This window comes from Hirundo rustica, chromosome 8 (genome assembly GCF_015227805.2).
Source record: "Hirundo rustica isolate bHirRus1 chromosome 8, bHirRus1.pri.v3, whole genome shotgun sequence".
NCBI classification, from domain to species: Eukaryota; Metazoa; Chordata; class Aves; order Passeriformes; family Hirundinidae; genus Hirundo; species Hirundo rustica.
The window spans coordinates 35952782-35979764 of record NC_053457.1 but is presented as its reverse complement, the minus strand read 5'-3'; the positions used below and the strand labels follow the sequence as shown (position 1 = coordinate 35979764).

The 26983-nt window shown below is 36.0% G+C and overlaps 1 protein-coding gene across 1 annotated transcript in view; it reads left to right on the top strand.

Moving 5' to 3' along the window:
- The first annotated feature begins 4056 nt into the window (after positions 1 to 4056).
- CFAP46 (cilia and flagella associated protein 46) overlaps positions 4057 to 26983 on the top strand; it is a 70836-nt gene continuing 47909 nt past the window's right edge. The window contains 18 exon segments of the mRNA XM_040071941.1: positions 4057 to 4268; positions 4607 to 4731; positions 5709 to 5840; positions 8621 to 8685; positions 9205 to 9369; positions 10697 to 10820; positions 12193 to 12287; positions 13066 to 13173; positions 14171 to 14270; positions 15777 to 15875; positions 17266 to 17456; positions 19408 to 19630; positions 20594 to 20626; positions 20628 to 20715; positions 23080 to 23203; positions 24033 to 24163; positions 25511 to 25656; positions 26177 to 26310. Coding sequence (XP_039927875.1) covers positions 4220 to 4268; positions 4607 to 4731; positions 5709 to 5840; positions 8621 to 8685; positions 9205 to 9369; positions 10697 to 10820; positions 12193 to 12287; positions 13066 to 13173; positions 14171 to 14270; positions 15777 to 15875; positions 17266 to 17456; positions 19408 to 19630; positions 20594 to 20626; positions 20628 to 20715; positions 23080 to 23203; positions 24033 to 24163; positions 25511 to 25656; positions 26177 to 26310 — 2132 coding nt within the window. The 5' untranslated portion in view covers positions 4057 to 4219.

The following is a 26983-nucleotide window of genomic DNA, read 5'->3' as shown; positions in this document are numbered from 1 at the left end:
TTTGGTTATAAGTGCTTTCTAGGAACAACTAATTAAACTTAAATTATAAAACAGATTGATTTAAGCTTTTATTCAGAGAATTGACAATGGAAAATAATTTAATAATACAAGTTATGTGATCATGATCAATTTCTGAACAAAGAGAATAAGATGCACAGTGTCTATAGATAATACTTCCAGTTTGTCTAAATCTCTTTGCAGCCTAGAATTTTTTTTTTTTTTTCTCCTTCGTTGCTCTTTTTGTGCATTCATGGCTCCACATTAGTATGCAGCTTGGGAATAAACAGAATTTATGTGTCCACTCTCCTGAGGGTTACACATTAATTCCACAGTATGTAATGAGAAGGGACAACACCCAAAGTACAGATAATGCAGTTGGCCTTAAGCTGCCCTAGGACAGAACAGAAAGAAAGGAGCAACAGGTGAGAGAATGTTACGGAAAACCATTTTTGTACTCTCTTACAGGTTTAAGAAGCACACTACAACAAACCCCTCTGAGAAGGACAAACATGTAACACCTGAAATGAGATGTTTGAACCTGCAAAGTAGAGTGCAAAATAATCAGGGAGTAATTATAATAAAAAAGCATATGGAGCAATCCAATGTTTCCTTTGACATGTATATGATTCTCATTAGAGAGTATTTGTTCTGTACTATTTCTCATTCTCTCTAGACTCATCTTGCCTGTAGGAGGACTGGAATCAGGCATGTTATCTAGTACCTCATCTATTCAAGGAAAAGAAAAGAAATCCTATAGAAGGCAACTGGACTGTAAAGTAATCTCCCTGGTGCACTTTCTTTCAACCACTTACAGGAGATGTTCTATTTTAAAAGTTTTTACTGTGTAAGTTAACATGGCTACTTTAATCTCTTATTTGTACAGACAGGTGACTTTGGTGGCAGTAAAAGACACAGACCTTTTAGCAAAAGCTACAGCAACTTCATAAAGTATCAGGAGATCATAACTGTTGTTGGGTAACAACTGGGAGGACAAATACCTATTTCTTTAGTTTCCAGATTTGAATACCTGTCATTCTATATTGGGTTATGATTTTAGAAGTCAGAAAGCTTAGTGAGGTGATATATGACCATCGCCCAAATATACTTTTTTTTTTTTTTGTCATTTCCTTGATTTAATTCCTTTCAGTCAATTTAAAAAATAATTCAAATGATTGATTTTAACTTGGTCTTGTTTGTTTCCTTTCTGTGTTTTCCTAGTCATTCTACCATGACATAATTAGTAGATTTTTGACAGTCACAAATCATTTAACCACTTTTCATTATATAGCAGCCAGTAATTTTCCATTGAAATTGGAGATAATACAGCCAGATTCTTAGCACAGTGTCAGAGACTGAAATAATATAATTTATTAATTTATGACTTGAACATTTTCATGAAAGACTTTTGCCTGTTGTTGCTGAACTGTATTGCAAAAGCTGCAGGGAAACCACCACACTCTGAATGGGGTCCTGATGGAGGCTTTACATGGTTGCTGATGAAGATAAGATAAAGTAGCTACTCAGGGCTGGGGAAATACACAAAGCACAAGCTTAACACCTTCAGGGTGGAGATGACAGCCCTAGGGCTTTCAGCTGCCAGGCTTCGAACAGACCCTCGCACCAAAGGGTGGGATGAAAAAGCCTTTGGGTATCTCGGAAAATCCTCTGGCCAGAGGCGCAGTTGCCGCCCATCCTGCACTGTCCAGACGAGTCCAGCTGAGGGACGCCTTCACTCGGGGGAAAAAGCCACATCCATGTGAAGGACAGCAGAAGGGGTGTCATGGCCCATCAAAAGACCTCCAAATGGGTCCCCAGACCCTGCACCAGAGCACTGCAGCAAGATGCAACAAATGCAGAGTCTTGCAAGGGACAGTGTCAAACTGGCCCCTTGCACGGAAGGCACGTGGGTGTTCCCACCTGGCCAAAAGCGTATATTAATCCATGGGGTTCTATACTCTTCAGCATGGCATGGTGCAGCCTGGCAGTGACAGGGGATCCTCACCACCAAGAAGACCAGACGGAAGGGAGCAACAAGATGTCGTTAGGACTCTCAGATAGGTGACATGCTTCCACCTAACCCCTGTCAGTCCCCTCCAGCCTCCCAACCCCCCATGCACCTTCCTTCCTTCCTTCCTTCCTTCCTTCCTTGCCTCTTACTCTTAAATAAAAGTTATCACTTTTTTTGGCAACAGCATTTGACCTCGTTTGTTTTTAGTCACGTTTTTTGGGTATATTTTGAACCTTCAAAGTTCTTTCCATTTTATACACAGACACTTAATTTTTTCTGCTCTTCTGAGTTCAAATTGGATCATATCACCCAGGTATTTCATGAGGATGAATGATAAATAGAAAAATTTTAGATGTTTATATTATGGTTGAGAGGAATGACAAGATTTGTCTTTACAAACAAGCCCTGGGTCTGCTGGTACATAAAACTAGCACTGAGAGATAAGACAAACAACTGGAAGGATTCTTCTGATTGGTGAATGGAAACGAAGATATTTGCCTATACAAACAAACCATAGGTTTGTTTATAAATGAAATTGGATATTGAAAGATGAAAGTAACAATGGGGAAAACCCATAAATCCCATAAGAATTAAAAATTAGGGGGGTTATACATTAAAAGGGGAATCTTACGTTTTAGGCATTTCGGGAAGCCTGTACCTCTCAAGTACCTCAGCCAATAGAGAAATAGAGAGGGAAATAGAGAGGGAAATGTGGCCAGGAAATTAGGATAAAAAGGAGGGGCTGTCCTCCAAAAATTTGAGAGACCCCAGGGGAAATGCCCCATGGCCTCTCCCTTTATTTGAAAAAGTAAAAGAACTCCTGACTCCTTTTTGGACATAATCTTCTGGTGTTTGTGGATTAATTTTCCTAAGATGGTGGTGCCATTTTGACTACAATCTATATTACAGAAGTCAGTTGAGTCAGTTGAGCTTTCACATGCTCATTTGTGTATGAGGAGACACTAGTTTTACTTGAGTCTTGGATGCTGCAAACAGACATCCAGAAGTGTCTGGGCTGTAGCTAAGTAAGAGTTAGAAAGTTTGGGTATAAACATCATATATATGTATCATGGTAAACCAGAGTAAGTCATTGTTATTATTATCTAACATGATTACACAAGACCGATATATTGCTTTCTGCTTCAGAAATTGACACAGGTTTGTGATAGGGGTTTATTCCTTGCCCACTTGATTTCAGATTTATCTTATTTATGTTCCTCAATATTCATAGAAGCAAGACAGTTACTTGATTTAAATGGGCACTGTGGCCAGGGAGTGGTTATGTATTACAGGTAGGAACTGAGTCTAGTCCTGAATTCTTTACAGACCCTTATACTGGAACGGTCTACTGGTACAGAGTTGCAGTCTAGTTTGAAGTGCAAAGGGATTAGGTTTAAAATTGAATTCGTGTATGTAAGCCTTTAAATTGTCTTCATGACCACAATCATTTCCCTCACAGAATCTGGTATGACTCAGTAGTTCAGGGACAATTGTGACTAAACACTTCATTTGGTATGTGTTGATGTCAGTGCAGTCAGGCAGCATCTTTTTCTTTTCTTTTCTTTTCTTTTCTTTTCTTTTCTTTTCTTTTCTTTTCTTTTCTTTTCTTTTCTTTTCTTTTCTTTCTTTCTCACCTTCCCTCACCTATGACGTCACCTATGACGTCTTCCTGCACCGGCAGGTATGACCCCAATGTTCTTGGGCATTTTGTTCTGCTTTAGTACAAAGGCTCAGCCACTGGGTGGTGTATGCTTTATTTCAAAAGGTTTCACGTTAGAAGCTCTCAACGCGGGGACAAAAATTACTGGTGACGGCATTTCTTAGCACTACTTTCATCTGCAGGAAGGTACCAGTCGTTGCCTAGGTCCGGCTCGGAGCCCGCGCCCGCTCCGCTGCCGCCCGTTACCGCGGCGGTTTCCTGACAGTTCCCCGGCCGCCACCGCAGCCGGGGCCGCGGGGGGAGCTCCCTCCAGGCTCGCTCGACCCCTCGAGGGCGGGTCCGCATATGTTGTGGGAACGCTGCCGGGATACGCGCCTGTGTTGTGGGAACCGCGAGCGGCCGACAGGCAGCCTGCGGATGTCGGGCGGACACCTGTGGCAGCCGTGTCCCTCGGCTGTCCGGACAAGCGTTCGGGACCTTTGCAAAGGGGTTGAGCTCGCGGCTTAGAGCTGCCCCACGCCACTCGCGGTGAAGCCTTGTCCAGTCGCGGTATGGAGCTGGCGGTGAGGGAGCGGCTGCTCGCCGCAGAGAGAGCAGGAGGTGAGCGGGGGGCCGGCGGCTGCGACCTCGTGACTGTGTTTAAAAAGAATTGAAATTAAAACCCGACTTCGGACGGGAAAACAGCTTGACCTTAATCTGTTTTCTAAATTCACTTTCTAGTGCGCTAACGTTAGTGATTTTAAATAGCAAGAGAATTGTTAATGCTTCATCTTAAAATTATGCCTAACTTCGAACAATATGTGTGCGACATTACTTTCCTTTAAAAAATTCTTAATTTATTTCTGCAGATGAGAGACTGGATATCATGTAGCTCATTTGAATGCAATCATGTCAGTACACCTGGAAGCAATTTTTTTTTTTTTTTTTTTAAATTTCAGATGTTCAGGCTTTGAAGAATGCTTACGAGTTAATCAAATCAGCCAGTGAAGGACAGTCTGCACTTGATTCATCAGAAAACATCAGCACCGATTTATATGTTTTATGTGCCGAGCAAGCACTTCAGGTTTGTAATTTAGGTCTTTTATCTGTGTTAAATAAAAACATGTATATGATGCATTGTATTCACAGCTGTTACAGTTGCTACTACTCCACTTTAAAAATCTCAGAAGTACCTGAGGAAAGTATTACACCATTCTGGTTTTGGAGAGCAATTGTTTAAACATGCATTTTCCGTTAAAACTCCACCCCTAAATCCTCATATTTTCATCAGCAAAGTGTGGTTTGTGAAGTTTGTAATCGTATCCAAATTAGCAAAGTGTACAATAATGTATACAAAAATATTTGCTGTGCCTGTTTTGTCTTGTTATGAAAAACTTAGCATTAAGCAATTTGTTTATGCCTGAACAAAATACGTTTGTGAACATCCTTACCAGGCAAAAAACCCTAATAAAAATAATAACCCTGGTCCATTCTAATGATAAAAGGGTGTTGCTAATTGAAACTACTTCTATAAATTGTGTTAGAGATTTTTAATTTTGAAGTATTTGTTAATATTCAGTTTACGATCATAAGTGATTGGGTTTTAAGCAGACAGAGTTTGTTGTAAAATATATATATATATATATATAATTTTTTTTTTCCCCTCTCCCGAGCTGCAATCCAGTCATAATCTGTTTGTGGTCTGAAAATAGAGATGTAGCACTGACAAATCCTGCCAGCTAATACCCTTCCTTAAAAAAACCTGCAAAATTCTGTTGAGAATTTTGTCTTTATGTTAACAATTGTGTTTAAAAAGGAAACTTTTTTTTTGATATTGTAAGCAGTTCTATGACTAAGGAGTTTTGTTAAATAAAGAAGCTTTTTGTTTGCATATATTTGGAATGACAAAACTATGCCTTTAATAAATTGTAGTGGGCTTTTACCACAACTGGTATGGAGTTAGATGTTACCCTTGATTAGGCATGCATTTTAAAAAGCTAACAATTCCTAATCATCCGTTGCATTTTTTTTAAACATTGAAATGCTTTTTTTGTGTTTTAGCTGGGTTATCGGGAAATTAGCAGTGATTGTCTACAGATGTATTTTAAAAGAAGACTTCCTGTGAACCAGTTTCTTGGCAGAGCATATTTGTGTCAAGGCCAGTTGCATGCTCCACACTCTACAGATAATTTGGTGAGAAATTATGAAGGTTGCTTTATATTAAGCTTGGTTTTACAATTATTTATTCCTAGGTTTTTATGTGTTGCTTTCTGTCATTTAAAATACACAAGGATAACCAGGACTGTGGGAAAACTCAAAGGAAATATATTAACAAGTATGTGAGTAAACAAAACTTACTATCTGAATCAGACTAATATTTCCAATATTTTGGAGAAGACAATAAAAAGGAATACTTGTAAAAAATTTCAGATGATTGACTGTTTTAAGTCACCTTCTTAACTTTTTACTTAAATATGATGCTTTCAGACCAAGTTAGCTGTAACTGTTAAAATAATTACAAAATCTATTTGGGAAGCATTTTGTAGGCTTATGGGAAGTGGAGGACTGAAGAGGCCCTCAGAGGGGTGGTACAGTTCATTTCCGTAGCGGTGTACTTGCAGCACTCATCAATAACATTTCCATGTAGTTCTTGGATGTGCCTTTTTGTAATGAAAGGTGGAAGCAACTCAGCAGGATACTTCTGTTTCTGTGTGTTGCTTTGAGGTGTTACAATTTCCTATATATGAGAAGTAGTTTTTATCTCCTGCTGATTTTAAAATGGAGTGGGATCTGTTTTCTGTCTTCAGTATTTCACTTGTCCTTGTACTGTGGTCAGTCAGCTTTGATCATCTGTTTATGGTATCTAGCCCCCCAAAATAGCCTTAACATATGTTTAAAATCGTAGAATATTATGAGTTGGAGGGGACCCACAAGGATCATCAAAGTCCAACTCCAGGCTCTGCACAGGACAACCCCAAAAATCCCACCCTGTACCTGAGAGAGTTGTCCAAATGCTCCTTGAGGTGAGCCTTGGGGCCATGACCACTGCTCTGGGGAGCCTGTTCAGTGCCTAAACACCCTCTGGGAGAAGAATCTTTTCATAATGTCCAGCCTAAACTTTTCCCTGACACAGCTGAGCAGTTCCCTTGGATCCTGTCCATTGTAACAGAGAGCGGAGTTCGGTGCTGCCCCTCCACTGGCTCTGAGGAGGAAGCTGCGGAGTGCAGTGAGGTCTCCCCTCAGACTCCTCCAGGCTGAACAAACCAAGGCACCTCAGCCAGTCCTTATATGGCTTCCTCACTAGGCCTTCACCATCTTTGTAACTCATAGTTCGTGTTGTGTTCAGAAATATACCTGGGAGATGTTTTAGTAGTTCCTTTGAATAATGTGTTTGAAATAACTTTCAAGCTAGAATATTTTTTCCTGTGACATTTTCTGTACTTTCTTTCTTCTATGAGCACACATGCAGAATAACTGGTCAATGGTCACTTAAAAACTTCATGCATGTTTGAAATGTCCAGTTATGTTTCTATATTAACAAACTATTCTGTTATTTTTGTGAATCTTAATCAAAATTTGCTGTTTTCTTCTTGGCTCTTGCTAACCTCTTAGGAGTTAGAAACGGTCCCAAATTGTACAGTCGTGGCTTGGTTCCTTGTGTCATGTGTTGTAATGGCCTTTTAAAATACACTTCACATCAGTTGTAAAGTTTTTTCACTGCTGTGTTCCTAGATAATTTATGAAAGCACGAGTGGTGCAATATCTCATGCTGTGTGACTTAGTAATCATCATTCACTTAGAAAAAATAAATTTCTCCTTATCTTGGTTTCCATCCTTCTTAATTGATTAAGATGCTTGTGTTCTTAAAGGCCAAGTGCAACTTCTCTACTTTAGCACATATTTCATCTCTGGTTTTCTCTTTATCTAGGCAGTTCCCATTTACTGCTCAGTACACTTCTCTTGCCATCCCAGAGCTCAGTGAGTCCATCCCACTACTCTTGGAGATTTTAGTTTCTCTTTTATAGCATACTGTAGAGACCCCCTCTGGTGTCACCCCATTCCTACTCATCCAACTCCACCTTGGCATTGCTATTTGCACTTCATCCTTTCAAAAATCCCTTTTATAGTATCTCACCCATCTTCTTTACACCCTGCCTTCAGGAATTTGTACATACTGGTGAGAGTCTCAGCTCTCTGTCTTTCCCCATAGGAGAGATACTTCAGACCTTTCTCGACCTTTGCAGCCCCCTCTTGGACTCTCCACAGCATCGGCGTCTCTCTCATACTAGAGGAGCCCAGAACTGGGAACAGTGTTCTTGTGTGGCCTCACCAATGCTGAGTAGAAGGGAAGGATCACATCCCTCAGCCTGCTGGCTACATACCTCCTAAAGCATCCCTGGACACTGTCAACCACCTTTGCAGCAAGGGAATGATGCTGGCTGGCATTCTTTGACTTTGTGTCCACTGGGATGCTCTGAAGAGCTGGTTCCCAGTTCCTTTTGTGACAAAAAGGGCATGCCTGCCACATTGTGCTGTTGATGTATTTCTGTTGCAGCCTTTTTGAAGAAAATAAGTCCTTGAGATTTTTAATGAGAGAAACTAATATAACCTTTTTTCCTGCTGGATTTGCTCTTGGATATTTCAGAACTTTTTTTGCTGAAAGCTTGAAAAGTATGTGGCTTTGTGTTTTTGGAAAATCTCAGTCGCAATAATTAATATTTGGCAGAAATGAAGTTGAAAATACAGTCTTAAAATTTGAAATCAGGAAAACATATGAATAGGCTATCTACCAGTTTTTAGTTATTTTGTTTCTATAGGAACAACTTACTCTGGCAGTATGTGTTAGTCGGGATTGGTCTGAAAATAAAATTTATAAAATATGAATGTATTGAAATAGGAAAAGAATCTACTAATTTATAAAAAACTATATGCAAATTCCACTAGCTTTTTTTGTTGTTGTTGTTCTATTCTAGGAAGAGTTTGAAAAGTTTGTGCTGTTTTTTATGAAGGCAATAGATTTTGCAACCCATGACAGAAGGTAGGCCCTACTGACAGGGTTAACTCTAAATCCCAGGAAATGCTACTGATCTGTCTTTTCAGTTGTTTGCCTGATTTTCATTAGGTAGCATGGAGTTGTGTTGTTTGGGTTTTTTCTTTAGGTTTTTCCTTCCATTTTGTGACTCCTGTTACTGCTGTGTGTGCTGTAACAACATAAGGATACTGCAATCTTACATTGACAGGATGAACAATCCTGTTTAAAGCTGGTAGATATCTCAGCATTTCTTACCCTGTTATAGTTTTGATCTATAGAATGAGAGAAATACGTTAGCTTATTTTTAAGTAGTTAATTTTTGGGTAGAGTATAGTTGCAAGAGTTACCATATTCTTCTTGTGCTGTACTGGTCTTTTCAGTTCATAGTCAGGATTGCTTCCAATGAAAAGTAAAAGTCGTACTTTTTAATTTCTTAGAAGTGTCTTACAGTACTCAAGCTGTAATTTTATGTTTATTCAAGTTCATGAAATACTAATTTTTTTTTTTTTAATTCTTATTTTTCAGGTATTTTTTTTTGATATATAATGCTTCAGTTCTTTATTGGCAACTTGTGAGGCCATTTCTTAAGCCTGGATTCCGATATTGCCTTATTCCCAGCCTTTCACAGATTGTTACAGCATTAAACCAAATTGAAGAGCAAGACAATGAATGGCGAGCAGAACTCATGATGTAAGTTTAATTATATTTTTTCATATGGGCATTCTGTAGTCCTTTTGGGACTGCTGCCTGAGATAGTCTATAATAAGGTATATTTCACTGGTAATGTTGTAGATGTATTTATTGTGAAAACCTTAATTAATCATTTTGAAGAGACATAAAAGTACTGAACATAAAAGGTGCTTCATTTCAATATTTTCTTTAAGCTTGAAGTTTCAGTGACAGAGATAGCTGTGCCCTAGGTCAGATCTGAAGTTTCACAGTCATTTTGGATGTTGTGTTTAAGTAGTTGATAGTAATTGGAAATATATGGTGTATAAATATCAATGTATTACTGTTCTTGCATTTCCTTAGCAAAGTTGGAGCATAAACCTTGAGATAACTGTCCTGAGAAAAAGTTTTATGTGCAAAAGGAGGAGTGTCCATATAATTTTTCAAGGTCCCACAACCTTTTCACAGAGATGTTTTGATCCCCTATTCAACAGTCTGATTCCAGTTTCTCTTGCACTCCTACCATAGTTTTTTTCCCTTTCTGTTTTTGAAATTTCCGGTTTCTTCGGTCTGTGACTGTGGTTTATTGCTATGTAGCATTTTCTTAATAAACTGAAACTGGGGGGGAAGTAACAAAACATTCCAAGGGGTGTGTTAAGGACTATCTGGAATACTATACATGCAGCTTCTTGGTACCAAAATCTTGTTGGGGTATTGATGAGAACAAGCAAATGCATACAGTGTGTTTGTGTTATAAAACTAATGGTTGTGTTTATTTTTCTAAAGTTGTATTTATTTCTAAATTTTTTTTTTAATTATGGTTATTGTTGTTAGTTTATGTCATGGAGTCACAGGCTATTTTTCAGTCAAATCAGAAAAAGTATAGAAAATCCAGTAGATATATTGCATTTTCCAATATGAATTGTTTTCTTTCACTGAATGGCTTTGTAGTACTAGCCTTTCTAGTAGTTAAGGGAGAATCTTCGAATACGTCTCACAGAAATGTTTTTCTCATAGACTTTTAAATAATTAATCTTTTTAATTCCAGATGTCTTGTTGAGAAAATTTTTCACAAAAACCCTCAAATTTTCCCAAGATTCTTATTGTGATCTGCGCTAAATATGTGTTAGCAGCTGTATATATATGGAAGAAGCAAAAATGATATTAGAGATAATGATATTAGAGGATTTCTTCTGTGTTGAGTCAATGCTTTATAGCACTAATCACTTGTACTGCATTTGGAAGTATCCACGGTGCCTTGGATACAAGGATTGTTAAAAAATATAACTAAGAATTATTTTGGAAAGTGTTAATAAATATTTAATGCAAACATCTGTTTGATCTACAGAAATTTACTTGAGTGCTTCCTTGATGCTTCAAAACTGGAAGAAGCAAAAGAGTTTTCATCTACCGCAGCAGTCTTTATTAAAGAAAATGTTCCAGATAAATACTCTCAAATATTTTCTTTAATGGTAATGCTGAAAAATATTTTAAATTCCCATTAAAACAGGAGCTCTGCCTACATTTTATAAGATCATAGTTATAATTGTTATATAAATTTTGTGATCTACCAAAAAATTCATATGCAGAATTGATGTAGATATGCAGAGATCTTCACAAACTGTGTCTTTTTGATACTATAAGCTAAAGAGCTCCCTACTGCCCCATGTTTTTTTAACACATGGTAATATAATGGGGATAACTGTGGCTAACCCTAAAAATTTTGTTTGGGATTAATTACTATTGAAAGAGAAGGTGCAATGAGAGCAATTTAACCTGACTTATGCCACTGAGGGCACATTTAGTATCGGTTGACTTTTCTCCTGCTGATAAATACTTAAGTGATTCAGCTTGAACCCTGTAAATAAATTTCTGGAAACTGGAGGATAAGACAATAGTTCACATTTCTTGCAGGCCCTTAATTTGAGAAATAAGAGAGAGAAGACAAATGTGGCAAAAACAGAAAGAGGCAAATAAAATTGAAGTTGTGTGCAGGCATATTTTCTTTCATTCCACTACACTATCTGTTGTCTTTTTCTGTCTACCCTCCAGTAACTGCAGTCCAAAAGTGTATGTTTGTATCACAAATTTCTCTAACATCTGAATTAAGAGAACCAGTATGCAACATTCCAGAGGTGTGATAATAATGAAGTAATCGCCCTGGGGCAAGCTTGAAATTGCTTTTGTATTTTTTAGAAGAATTATTGGGCAAAGCTGTTTGACAATGTTCTTAAAGAGAAGAATGAAGCAGTTCTAAAACGGTGCTTGGGCTACAGAAATATGATCCAAATATTGAATGCTTTAGTAGCAGCATGCTGGAGTCCTGCAAAACTTAGTGTTCCAGTACAGCTTAAGTAGTCAGTGTTGATAGTTGTGCACAGTCAGTGTGAGAGCCAGAAGGAATGATCTGCACACTATTAATGTGTAATTCTACAGTTAAATTGAAGTAACTGCAGTTTATTGTAATGTCTTAATATTTTTTTTCCCTGTGTATAATTTATATGTACAGATAAAATTTAATTGGGCTGGTTTCTCTCAGCTGGGTAAGATGATTTCAGAATGAGTTCTATCAAAAGGTGTTAAAATGCATTAATTAGGATTCTAACTCAAAGGTAGTTCCACATTTGTGTTTCTGCTAATAGTTCTGATCCTTACTATCAGAAGGTCAGTATAGCTCTGCTGGGTGATCCTCGTATTATCTGTGCAGAGCAATGTAGATTATCATAGTAGCCACACTGCCCTTAAAGTCCATGAAAACGGTCAACATACCTGCTTTGTTTTAGCCCTGTTGAGTGTTGGTCCTTTGCTTATTTAATAAAATAATAATTAAATGTTATTTTATAGGTGTATCACAAATTAATGGATATTTCCCAGGTAGAGAAGGAAATACAAAATTCCATCCATCTTTCAATCATTTATAAAATGCAGGTGTTAAAGTTGTAAGTATAAAAATGTATCTTTCCACTTGTACTTTGATGCTGCGTATTACAGAGGTAGAATCAGGTTCAGGGATCCCATATGCTTGTAGTAAAATCTACTGCAGAGTTTAATTCCTCAAAAGGAAAATTATAATGACAGTTTGGGTAGTAACAGTCAGGTCTCTCTAGATAACAGCTTCATCTAAAAAGTGAGCTAGCTCTTTGGGTATGTAGGGATCAGTGTGTTGTGCAGATATTGCCAGGAGAAAGAATTTGAGTCTGAAAGACATTTTAATATCAAATGGACTCCAGTTACATCCCCAAGCTGTGTGCGAGAAAGTAAAGATGAAGTGGGGAAATCACCTAAAATACAATGTACAAATCATGGAGCATAATGCTTTTTAAACTCTTTAAATTTTAAAGGCATAAGAAAAATTTGAAAATTAGACTTCATAGCAAAATCTTATGTAATTTTTTTCAGTGTCTAAAGATTTCCTCATTTTAAAAATATTAATTTTTTTCTTAGTAACAGTGGATTAATTTATACTGACATTATGGGAAAGGAGTCTTGCACACTTTTTTTGTTGTTGTTCTGGAATAAAATTTTCTGTCTAAAATATTAATTCACATACTGAAGTTAGATTTTATTGATTTTTTTTCCTTGATATTTCAATATCCAAGTAGCCCATGGATGCCTTGGAATAAGCCATGCATTCTGAAGTTAGGAAAGTTATGTCAAATTTTTAATGCAATAACATTTCTCCCGAAAAATTGTGACCCAATTCCTCATATGTTGCAGGCAGTGGGACACAAATGTATTTCCAAGTGATGCCACCGTAAATCTGAATTCTTTATATGTACTTTTGAAACAATATGACGTACCTCCAGCATCTCTTCTCAATGTGAAGTGAGTTTTCTTTGTCATAGCCCCCTGGAAGCTGATGATGAAGCTGATCCTGCTTCCATTGAAGTCTGTCAAAATTCCTGATGACCTTGCAGAGATTACTATTACTTAGTTGTTTGTGTTGTGTTAACACATAGGTCATCTAAAAAAAAGGACAAAATCTTATTAGGCTTTATGACAGAACCCAAGATTAAATATCTTCTTCCATACAGCTCTTTGTATGGCATAATCAAATCTTTCCATTAAAATTTCTTACTGATAAAATGAGATTTTTAAACGTCCTTAAAATTGACATGTACTTTTCAGACCGTAGTTAAATTTTAACTTTTCCTGGGGCCCCTCCCAATGCTTCAGTAGTTACATCACAGCTGTTACATATGGAAGTAATACTACATTTTTATTTGTTATGGTAAACCCTCTTTGACAATCCTCAGGTATCTCTTCACTTCTCCTGTTCCAAACAGTACACTAAGCTCATTTGGTTATTTACAGACATCCAAACAGGTAGAACATAGTCTCCGGCTCTGTGTCCGTGTTCTTAGTTCCTAGACTTAATTCAGCAGACTAATGGATTTAACTGCTTTATGTCCAGTTCATTGAGTTGTATTTCCAAATTTTCTGCAATCTAAAGTTTCTTACTTCGCCATGTCTGTCCTTCATGCATTTCATTCTGTATTTTTGTCTTCTTCAGGGACTGCTTGTGCAGACTGCCTAGGAGTATTCTAATTATTTTCCATAAACAGATTAACTTTTGTATTTTTCATGTGGCCAACTTTGAACTCTTTCTTTTTTCCTTGTTAATTGTGAGCATGACTAGTATAACAGTAATAAACATAATAATAATAATAATAATAATAAACGTAATAATAATAATTCCTTTAATATCCATATGACTTTAAGGTTTTCAGATACATCACACAGTTACTTTTAAATAGTGTTTTTTTAATTCCATGGAAGAGCAATATCAAATTCTCTGAGTGATGTTTTTGTATTTTCGAAGGATTCCTTTGATTCTGGAATTAGCTCATTTTTCTCTGAAAGTAAACTTCTCTGAACTCGCAGCTCATTGTATACTTGATTTGAAGAGTGCTGCAATTGCTGTAAGTTCTAATTATGTGGGTTTGAATTTTTTTACACACCCCCACGCTCCCACATCCCTTTTGTATTTACATTTAAAAAATAGTACTAATGGTTCTATGGTATTCTGTCTGTGTATTGTTTATATATTCATTGATATAAATAACTATTTGGATACTTGTTCTATTCCTAAACTAGAGAAATAGATGCAAAGTCAGAAAGTAGGGTGTGGGTAGACTAGGGTGATTAGCACTGCAGTTTGCTTTGTCAAAACTGTAAATTTTTGCTAATGTTTTTAAAATGTTACCTTATACAAGAGTTTGATTAGAAGTTAAATTCCAATTTCTATTATAATGAGCCCACTTAGAATTACTCATAAAATTTAGCTTTTCCTTACAGATTTTTTATTTTTTATTCTGTGTGTCTGATTCAGGCCCATTATTCTGAACATTTCCTGGAAGTCTAAAATCAATTACAAATCCATAGCATTCAACTGGAAGTTGTGTTTAAATCCCCTAGATCAAACATTCACAAAGATTTAGTCTAAGTATTTGTGTAGAGAGTAGTAGAAAATAGCTGTTGTGTAGCAGTAATAGAGAAACTTGGCTTCCATTTCAACCTTCTCTGTTGAAGTAAATATGATTTCAAGTGACCACCTTCTGATTGCCCAGCATCATTTGACAGTGATTTCTTGTTATAGTAGAGTAAGAGAAATCTATGTCAAAACTTCAGTTCCTTGGCTTTTGCCAAGTACTGACAAATTTCTCAAATACAAGATGAATTTCATCTCTGTGTGTATTTGTCATTACGTTTTTCACAATCTCTTCTCTTTTCCAGTCATGGGGTTGTTAAATTACCAAAGGTCATGCTGAGTAATTTGACAATAGCTCATAATGAATTAGGAAAGGAGAGGCTATCTGAATTTTCCTTACTACACCAATTTAACCAAAATACAGTGTACCTTCGGTGTTTCTATGATCCATAGATACAATTTATACAATTTAATAGCTCTTTACTAAGCTGTTTAAAGTCTAACCTCATTTTTCACTTAGAAGTTTCACTGCCCATCAAGCTGAATCCTTTCTGTCTTGACTAGCACCAGTTTATTCCAAGCATGTACCTTTTTAATAACATTAAATTTGTAAATGGAAGAGGACAGATTTAAATCAGATATTGTGAAAATATTCTTCCTTGTGAGACTGATGAGGCCCTGACACAGGTTGCCCAGAAATGCTGTGGCTGCTCCATTCCTGGAAGCGTTCAAGGCCAGGTTGGACGGGGTTTTGGGCATATTAGGGTAGTGGAAGATGTCCCTACCCATGGCAGGGCATTGGAACTGGATGGGGTTTAATGCCCCTTCCAACCCAAACTGTTCTATTCCCTTTGTACCATTTCAGTTAACTGGCTAGAATTGTGGGATTTTCAGTGGGAAAGTACAGTGCTGTGTTATCGTAATTGCATGGGTTTAATCTTTATTGTATTTCTTTTTAGTAATTGAAATTAGCATTTTGTGTATTAATACTTCATAGGAGCAAGGGAAACTTATTGAGATAGAATGTCTGGAATGTGAATATGAAATGAAGAAAAATGACACTGAAATTGTGACTTATACCAAAGGAGTTGTTGAGGTATGTTCTTTGACTCAGAGAGAAAAGTAAAAGTTTTAATTTGTTAAATGTGGAAAATTGCATTTGACTGTCTGTCTTAATTACATTGTGCTGACAAGGAATTCTTTTAACCTCCATATTCTTTTAAATTGGACTTCCAAGAAGGAAACGGAGAAAAATAAACTACAGTTGTGTGTTGCTCCCTTAAGTCTTCTGTCTGACTGTAAAGGTTCATAATATATCACTTTTCAAGAGCAAAGATGGTTTGACTGAGGCATGGAAGGGCAGCACTCTCATGCTTCCACATTTTGCCTTTATGGGATTCTTTTCATGAAATATGTTAGGTTGGAAAGGACCACAACGGATCATTGAGTCCATCTCAACTGTGATTGCATGTTATGGTCAATCTCATACAAATTCTTATGTCAGAGAAATAGAGATTGTTCCTGATTATTTGTCACACTAGGGAGGATTTTCTTGAATTTCTATGGTCAGTTGGCTCAGCTGTAATTCAGACCATCAAAGTTAGAAGACTAAATATCAATATTTTCAATGGGATTAGAGAGATGCCTACGATGAGCAGTTTAGACCAGCTGTTAGAGTCACCTAAAGTTCCTACAGTGGGAAGTAGGAATATGTTTAATGGAAATTACTCCTGTCTAGGGCTGTTATCATTTTGGAGTTCAGAAATTCCACTCACCTTTTGAAAGAAAACCTTTTGTTAATGAACTCTTCATAATATGAAACAGTACTAATACTAAAACATAAAACAGGATACTTAGGTGTTTCTAAACTTTAAGTCTACAGTCTATGCAGCTGAAGAGGGATATTTGCATGTGGTGTGTTGTTTTTGTTGGTTTTTTTCGGTGAGTTGTTTTTTGTTTGTTATTGTTTTGTGAGGTTTTTTTGGTGTGTGTGTGTATGTTTCGTATGCATAACCTCTAAAAATAATGTAATGAATTATATCTGTGACTGTAAGTAACATTGGCTTTTAGATTTAATTAGAACCAAGTTTAATTGACAGTAGGGCAAATTCCATTCTTAATATTTCTTGTTTCCTTCTTTTGTACTGCATCTGTAGCTGCATGTGAAAAACCCCAAAATAACTACACCTTCTGAATTCACAAGTATTCAAAATTATCAATTTTAGTTTATCATAAGAATAGGGACTAGATGACAGACTTTTGCCAGAAATATATGATAGCAGCCTGGAGCACTTAAAATAAATACTCCTTAGTTATTGATGCATGTTTATTTAAAAAAAAAAAAAATTACTAAGAAAAAGGTTTCCAAAGTCTGCTGGCTAAGGGACTGCTTTCTACTGAAAACAGCTGTAAGATTAAAATTTGGAGGAACATGTAAGAAATTCCATTTATTAGCAGTAGTGCTAATTATTTCTTCCTGCATGTAGGCTCAACTGAAATTGATAAAAAATCTTGAGTTAACATTAAAACGTGCGGTTCAGTTGGGAAATCCTGATGTGATTCAGGTTGTTTGTGCAACCCAGTGGAATCTGTGTTTACCACTACTACAACACAATTTGCATCAACTTGTGCGAAAGCCATTGATCTCAGTTGCTGATGTCCTTGAAGAGATTGACAGGTAATTTTCCATGCTGTGTAGTTTTTTGAGAGGTCTCAAATCATCAAACTAATTTAAAAGTTCTGTGATATTAAATGTCTTACAGAATTTTCCACTAGCTTGTAATAAATGCATGTCTGCATGTTGCATACATTTCCCTATTAATCATTTAAATATAGGTTCCTTTCAGGCACAGTCTTGCACTGTTTAATGATGTATAACAAATATTGAAATATTTTAGGAATTTAAAAATACTCTAGTTAGTCAAAATTATGTGAGAAAATTCCAAAGCTGCAGTATATGTGTTAGACTGTGGTCTAGATTCCTGTGTTGACGTCGCTTTTGTTGGTTTAAAAAATAAAATTCAAAAAATTACTTTTGAAAAAACGTCATGGCTTCTAAATTATATGTCAAATAAGACATTTCTTGCAAGATACTATTTTTATATCTTTGGTGATACTTAGTTTAATTGAAAAACCTACTGTATTAAGAAAATTTATTATTTTTTGAGGTATATTCTTCTATTTGCTATTAGGCTGTACTTAACCTTAAGCACCTAATTATTTTCACCTTTTCCCTTAATTTGAGTGGACAAGTAAACATTATTATTTGGTACTTAGTTAACCGAGTTTGGACCAATGCATCATCTGACATCATTAAGAATAGAAATCAGAACTTTTGCAGTAGAGTGAGTTGCAATTGACACTATCTGCCACTTGAGCAGGACAGTAGGTGGCTTCTGCTGCAAGTATTGCAGAGGAAAGTGAGGAATCTAGTTTCACTGTATTTAAATTAATTTTTTTAGTTACATAGAGAGTAGATACACACATGCATGAAAGCACTGTATTGAATTACTGTACTGTTATTCAAGCATTTCTGATGCTTTCCATATAGAGAATGCAAGATCAGCACAGGCAACTTTGAAATTTGTACTAAATGTTAGTAATGACAGTTTTTCTCTAAAAGCTTGCAGGGAGATTTTGGAGAGATTAGGGCTTCAGGGTTTGCCATGTATATTCTTAACAATCCAGTAGATTCAGCCTCAACTCTGATGTGGTCCTGTCTCTAGAAATTGAATGAAGTAATTTATCTTGATTAATTTGCCTGTCTTAATTTTTGTTTTTTGATTGCAGCATTAATTGTGGCTACTTTGGTCCACAGGAAAAGGGTGGTACTTGCACAATCAGGCTGGCTCTGATGTGGACAGATATTGGTTCTACGGCATGATGTTTGATAGGCTTGAAAACCTTTCTTCTCTCTCTTTTTCATAGCATTGCTTAAATTTATCTGATCTTTTTTGTTTTTCTTCCTGAAAATAACCAGCAGTACCATGTAGAGCTCTGAGCTGTCATGAACAGCTGCATGGGGCAGATGATGGATAGGGAGCTGAGCGTACCTGAGACTGCAGTTTTTTCACCTGCAGTTTTTGGTGAAAATTTGCTGGCTCTATGGAGTGGTGCTAACAACACCTGGGTAGGTACTTAGAGTGAATGTGTATGCCTGAGGTGAGCCACTTCTTTAAAAGACCTGAGCAAGTATGACCAAGGCTAGACTTTCAAGAGTATTAGCTTATACTTAAAGTTATGAACAGAGAGTGAACTTCATTCAAAAGTCCTTATTCAGCACATTGTGGTTTCTCTGGCAGTTAAGTACATTTGAAAACTTCTTCACTTGAGTTGCAGACATAAGCAATGCTGAAAAAGAGTTCTACAGATATATAAAGATCAGTTAGTCCGCCAGATGTGTTGCTTTCTCCTGCAGGGTCAGTGAGAGTAATACACAGTTAAATTTTCCTATTCAGTTAAAAAGGCATAATAGTAAAAATTAAAGAAACAAGTCAGTTAAAAAGGGAATATAAATTTTCATACTAGAGTCACTTTTAATTATTGAGTTTCATTTTGGGTGAGTTTTAGGTCTAAGAATTTTAGTGTGCCTTATTTTAACAGTTTGCACTTAAATTTGTAATCCTTAGCATGTTGATTTTGTTGCGTTGCCAAGTTCATATGGAAATAGCTCGTATTGAAGAAGATGAGGATAGTCTAGAGGCAGCTCTGGAACATTTGCAAAAAGCTATGCACCTGAACAACAGTGGGCAGTATCAAGAATATCTGAGTTTTAACTGCCTTCGTTTGAGTGCAATGCTGTACGAGTCACGTGGGCATCTGGAGGATCAGGCGGTAATGTTGATTGAACAGGTAAGCATGAAGAATAAGGTCTGTAGCTGGAATAGGCTTGCTTATTAGATTCCAGCAGAGGAGAGACAGTTGTTTAGTAGAGGCAGCGTCAGCTTGTTTTCAGTAAGCTGTCTTTGCCTCGAAGTGGTTGTGCTGCTTCACAGTCTGAAGATTGCAATAGAGGACTCTTTTCCCAATTCTTTCAAGCTTATTTCTTGGGGGAAGGCGGGGAGTTGTAAATTAGCAGAAATATCAGCAAAAAAAAGGAGAGCAGTTGTTAATTATTAGGATTTCATTGCATGAGACAGTGTTTTATTTAATTAGAAGCACACTGTGCAAATTGGTAAACATCCTAGCTGGCTGTGAGATAAATCAATATTATGTGACACTTAAAATGCCACTAAATAATATAAATAATATACAGTCACAATATAGGCACCGTCAAGCGTTACTGCATCTAATTCTGTTGTGCTGCCTTAGCACCTGAACAAAAATAATACTGGCAACTTACTGTTTTCCTGGTCTAAATGCTTTTGCATTCAAGCTTACTCTGCTTAAATGTTGCTTTATAAATCCCCACACCTTTGACTAGTTCTTAGCAGACCAGGCTTTTTTAATATATTTTATAGCAATTCCTAGTTACTGCACACTGTTGGTAGAAAATATTATTTATTTAAGAAGGTATAATGTAATGTCAGGTTATATACTGAGGAATATACTGTAAAGATTCGTGAGAAGCAGGAACAGTACTTAGTATTAAATTATCTATGGTAGTTATGTGAATATCAACAGAAGTTCCGCAGTCGCTTTCAATGACAGTAATACTGTACGATGATGTGTAAGATACCTAAAGATACACAATTCATACGGGTATTTTTTTGGTAGTAGCAAGTTATATGATGTGCATTCTGTTAGGTTTAGTAAATAAGATCTAGTTGGAATATAAAATGAACCTTGTAACAATGAGTTCTTTTCTTTCTCTAGGCAAAAAGGGGAAAACAAACAGATAATGTGAGGAAAAAAGCGATCCCTTCTGGTAAAGGCAGGTCTTGCATTAGCCCCTGACACATTTCAAATAGTTCTTGACAGTGAAAATGAAGCTAAAGGTAAAGTATGTGCATGTGACTAAAAGTTACTACACTTTGCTTTACACACTCTTAAAGGCTGGATATAGCATCTAGTGGCAACATACAGGGAATATTGCAATACAGATGGAGTGATAGTTTTGCTGAATTCTGTGGCAGGCTTCCTATCATTTTCATTAGGGATCTAAAAGTTGTGTGGTAATACTGGAAAAAGTGTTGATTTCCCCTCCAAATTCCTTGTGCATCTTACTATTGTGCTGTAGTGTGCTGTAAGTAGTTCTATTTTCACTATGTGCAACTCCTGAATGCTTTTAACCAAGGTCATTTTTAAGTGGTGTTTTCAGAAATTTCACCCAATAATATCCTGTGTTAATTACATTGGGTATTCTTTCTACATTGTTGTTGTCTTTCTCTTCTAAGGTCTTGCTTTTGAGAGCTCTAGTTTTGCACAGAGATTTAGGTGTGAATTCATTATTTACTTGCTAAAACATGGAACATAAATAGACACATTCCTTATGCCCCAAACAGCTTGTTTGTGATTATACAGCCTCTGGTTGAAGAAAAGTGGACAGGGAACAGACCTTCCAGATTGCTTAAACTGTTTTGTACTATCTTGGCAATAAAACATTTTACTAACTTTGAATAGAGCCAGTGTACTCCGGCAGTAAAGATTATGCTGGAGGAAGGGAATGCTACAGAAAAAGTCTCATTGCTTCCAGAGCAGCCTGCGTGTGCTGTGGAAAACCATGCTGTTCTCTCATGCCATCTGTTCAGCTAGGTCACAAAGTTCACTTTGCATATTCCCATTTCAAACTTGATCAACTAATCACTCACTAGCCAGAGTCTTATTTACAGATCAACTATTCCACTCTGTGCAATCCTTTTAAGAATGTGAAAACCATGTTGTTGGAAAACATTTTCTTGCATTATTTAATAAGCAATAAAATTTATTGTGTTTGTGAAATTAAGAGAATTAAAATCATGGACATCTCCTTGCTTTTAATTTTTGACAACTGTACAATTGCTTTTGAAGTTCCTCAGAATAAATCTCAGCACACCTTAGCCTTCCAGGCTGAGTTTTTAGAATGAGTGAGATTATTACAACGTGGAAACTATTACAAGATTTCTTTTGACACAATATTTTATAAAATTTTGTTCTGAAAAATTTCAGTTGTTTCTTAGGCTGTCATCCAAGCAGTGAGGTTTTGCTTTTTCTATGGCTTAAGTTTCCACAAGCTCACACATGTGTATTGAAGGAGTAAAAAAATATACATGCAATTTTAATATATTCAATTATAGGGTTATTTTTTCTTTTCAGTTGCATGAAAGACTTTCATTCTGTTTTGGAATACATGCTTGCCTTATTTAGTGAGAGCCATACCCAGAGGTCCAAATAACAATGTCCTCCTTTAATCCACGATTCTTTTCATTCTTACATGATACAATTGTCATTGTGCATTATGCTGGACAAGTTCTGTCAGTTGCTCTATGTGTATAGTTACACAGAGGTATCATATGCTGGACAATGCATTACAAAATATATTTAGCAAGAGTGGTAAGATGTTGTGCCTTCTGTTTGTTGTAAGTGAACCACTTAGGTGTATATTTTAAAGTCAGAAGTACTTTATAAACATTTGCTGGTATTGTTTGGCAGTTTTTTTGAGGATTGAGTTAAATCCTGTTCTGTTTGCATTATGTTAGAACTCTTGCTTAGATTCTAGTGAATGTATAAACTCAGTGGACTTTTCCAATCATGTAAAATTATTTGTATTCTAATGCAAAGCACATATTTTTTGTCATTAGACTACCGGGAAAAAAAAAAAAATCTTTTTGATCTATTTGTACTGCTGGAGTAATTTTTTCCTCAGGGAGCAAGCTTCTTTCTCACTTGCATAATTTCTGTGCTTGTTATTTCTTTAGTAATATTTCTGCCTAATACTTTGTTGACTAAGTAAAATGAAAGTTAGTATTTTCAAAACAAAACAATTGAAAATGTATTGTATTAGATAAACACTCTTAAAATTCATCATGAATGTGTACTTTACATATTACATGGTTCACTTGCTCTTGAATGAACCTAACTAGAGCACTACATGTCCTGTCAGAAAAGAGGTGTAATTTGAGGATATTTGGGTACGTGGAACAAGCACAGATCAGTTTTGGATGGGACACCTGTATCTCAAGATGCAGGAAAAAAACAAAATAGATGCTGGTGGAGTACGTTTTTTTTTCATGTTGGTTGGTTTGGAAGCAGCTTGAAGAAATGAGAAGAGGGCTGGATTTTGAGTGTTTCAGCAAGGAGTTGATCTAATTGCTTGCTGTTCATCTGGATTTTTAAATTTCATATATATAAAACCTATCTTTAATTTTTATTTCTTTACCAAGTTTCCTCAGGTAAAAGTAATAGTCAAATAAGCTACCTCTCTGCAAAAGCCCAACATCATACTAGAAGTGTGGAGAAAGTTGATGAACATTTGAAACACTTAAGAAATGGAAATGGCGGAGGAAGGTAAGTGCTACAGACAAGAAGTGTCTCTTTCATCTTTTGTAGAAGCCTCTAGGAGGAAAGGTTCTGTCTCAGAGATTTTTGGTGCATGGTACCTTGTAAGAGGCTGAATATTTCAGCCTCTGGCAATGTATTGTAGTGTGTATATAATTTCTTGTCTGAAAAGCTCTGTTACATTTCCGTGCTCTGCAGAATTTTGTTCTTTCCCTGTTTCTAATCTGCTCTCTCACATGCATACTCAAACTCACGTGTTCTATTGATACGAACCCAACATACAGAGTGATATGTGGATTGAGGCTCCATCTTGACGTAGAATCAAATTTGCAAGTGTCTTTTTAGGTCCTTGGACCCCATCATGTGTTACAACTCTTTTGGTAAAAAAACTAAGTAGTTCATTCTGAGAGTTGGAAAGATTACTTTGTAGAAAAATGACAGGTTTAATTTTGACTATTTACATATAATTTTGTAATTCTTTATTTAAAAGGATGTGTCTACTTTTTTGCTGCACTAAAAATTCCTGTGCTGAAATTTAAAGACATCTAAAAGATTCTAAATCCAGACTTGTTTTCAAGGCTTATTTTTAAACTCTCTACATTAGTTTTGAAACATTTAGTTTGCTTTATGAGATAGAAAATGCTGAGATTACTTTTAATTGATCAAGTGATAGTGTTACCTTTGCTGCTGACAAGAAGTCTTCCATTTATTAATTTTGATTAGATGTAACTTTTTTTACTGATGGCCATCATTATTGACATGATTATTTTTGTAGATTCTGAACTGTGGAACCTAATCCTACTATTAACTATTTTTATTTATGCTTTTTCTTTGATAGAATTATACTTTGGGCAGATTTGGCAAAAGTTGCATGTAAACAGGAAGTGTGGGATGTCTGTCGTGCAGCGTGTAGATTTTGCCTCTTGTATGACGATATTTTGTTTAGGGAGGCAACAAAGCATAAAAAAGGTAAGTGACAAATTATTTTCAATGTTGTAAGGAACTTATTCATCATTTATTTAAGTTACTAAAAGGAGTCAGACAATATTGTTTTCTTTCCCCCCATTCACAAAGTTCCCAGAGTTTCTTTTTTGGCACTGCATGTTGGCATACATGAAATATTCTTTCTACTTCCGAATCTAGAAATGAGCCATTACGTTTTTTTGTAGAAGCCATACTCTGCCATCAGAAGTGTTTCACCTCTGCTATAGAGAAGCATTTCTGCGAAATGCATCTACTTGTCTTAAGAACACAGGCAAATTCCATAAAGGTCATCTAGGTCCGAATCATTCATGCCCGATGGAGCTGTAGAAAAAATGGGTTGCTAGTCACTTTGTATTGGGCTTACATTAACATTTTTTACCTGTTAATCCCCTATTAGTGAGTGGTTCTTCTGAGGTATCCAGCATTGTACATTGTTCCTTGAAGGTCTACTGGAAACCTAGCACACTTTAAGAGTTTTTAACTTGAGGTGAAAAGCACTTTCAAATCAATCTCTGCTTAGTGGCTTAAACATGTGGTTTTGTCAAGGAGTTTATAAAACTCACTTTTAAGAGTAGATTAAATGGTTTTTCTTTTCACTAGCCAAGGTTAATTGAACCTATTCTATGTTGTTTCCAAGGTCCACTTAAAACAGGACATCAGTTTGTGGGTTTTCTTTCAAGTTTTGCATCTTCAGATTAGCAAATGTTTAGTCTTTTGTCTTCTTTCCAAAAAAAGGGAAAAATAAGTACACTCACCAGAAACTGAAGGCAACCATGTGCCAAAAGCGTCATGAATAGAAACAGCTGTGTTCTTACAAACTTTGTGTTTATATTAAAATAATCTTAGTCCTTTCTCTTCATTATTAAACCAAATAAAAAGAATTTGTTTTTTCTCTTTACCGATGTGTGCATTACCAGAAAGTCAACCCAGTCCATGATTCAAATGCATAAAGACTTTAGCCCTCTGCATAATTCAGTTCTATACTCCACTTCCATTAAGGCAATAAAATTGAACTAGATGCCATGGAGTCTATTCACACTGAAATTTCCATATGCATATTATGACTGGAGCTAGTTGTTTGCTGCAAATATTGAAGATTATGCACAAATGCAGTAAAATCACAGGTAACAAATGCCTCAGCAGTGCTTGAGAACACGTCTTGAATAAATGGTGCAATAAATGGTACTAATGAAAAAGTTAGTTGCTTGAAATAATTAAAAATCTTTTCTTGCCAACTATTCCTTGTGAATTTAAGAATAAGGAGGGATTTGTATATTTAAAAATGAAGATGATGATTTGCATGGAAATAATAATGGGTTTATTTATTTTTAGCACAGAAAAACAAAGCTAATGCAACTATGATGGCTGATGGTCAAGGTGACAGCTCATCAGAAGCATCATTGCTGCCTGCTAAATCCTTCTCTTTTGAAGCATATTTACTCAGAATACTAGCAGAAATAAGATTTATTAATGCAGAGGTAGATAAATTACACAACTCTCATTCATATTTTTTTGTTTGTTTATATACAAATCTTGAAGCACTGAAATTTTGAATTTAGTTATTTCCTGTTATCCTAGGACGTAAGGAAGAAGCGGTTTCATGAAGCAACCCTTATCAAAATACTGTGTGAAAGTAACTATAGCATAGTTTTACTACAGGTGCTGATAAGACTTATTTACAAGAGATTCTACTGTAAATTTTTGACATCTGACATTACATTTCTGGATCCTTGAAGTACCAGCATGATTCAAAAACTTACATATATAAATTACTTTTTTTTTCTCCATGTAATTATTTTGTAAAATTAGCTGTAGACATTTTTAAGCTCATGAAGTACTAACCATTGTATTTCATATACTTGTACATGCCTGTACAACATTTGAAAAAGCGTTTTGTGTTTTTTAATTTTTGAAGCTATAACAGCACTAATATAAAGTCATAGTCTGTTTTTAAAAAGACAACCTGGGTAGACAGTTTATTTCTCTGTGTCTTTCCAGGCAACTGTTCATTTATTAAGATTGCAGGGAATCAAACTGAATGATCATGCTGTACCTCCAGAAGCTACCTACCAGTGTCATCCAGGATGTGTTTCATATCTTCCTGAAAGTGATCCAGAATGGAAGACCTACAGGTGCTTTTTTTAATACATATCAAGAACAAGACACTGATGATAATTGCAAAAGATATTTCTCCTTAGTAAAATTGTCACCAGATTCTTCATTTTTGTAGGTAGTCATGGGAAATGGGAAAAGGATCTAAAAAATAGCTTGAAATATTTTTTCTTAGGTTTCCTTTCATTCTGGAGTGTGGATTTTATTTTTCATTTAACATTTATTTATCTGAAACTAGAAGCTAGTATTCCAAGTTGAAAAATTATTAAATCATTGTATATTGACACTTAGATCATTAAATTCTGTCTTTAAAAATAAAAATAAAAACCCTCTTTTTGTCTTGCTTTAAAGCTCCTATACGTATAATGATTTCATAGTATTGAATACATAAAATGAATTATTCCAGTTTGCAAATCTAGTGTGTTTCATCCCATCAACTGATACGAATTTGGGAGAGTGGAATATAACAAGTACTGTTTTTTATTGGTCTGACATGATTATTTCTTGCAAAGGCGAAGAAGGGGGAGAGAGATTTCTGAAGATGATGCTTAGACTCTCCGCTGTTCACATAGTAATACCAGTTTTACTGTTGCAGTGGTCATGTCCTGAGAAAGTAGGATGGCAGAGTTGAGTCCCTGTTTGTTCATTAAGTCTGAAAATTAAGTAGAGTTTCTCACACTGCTTGCAGATGTT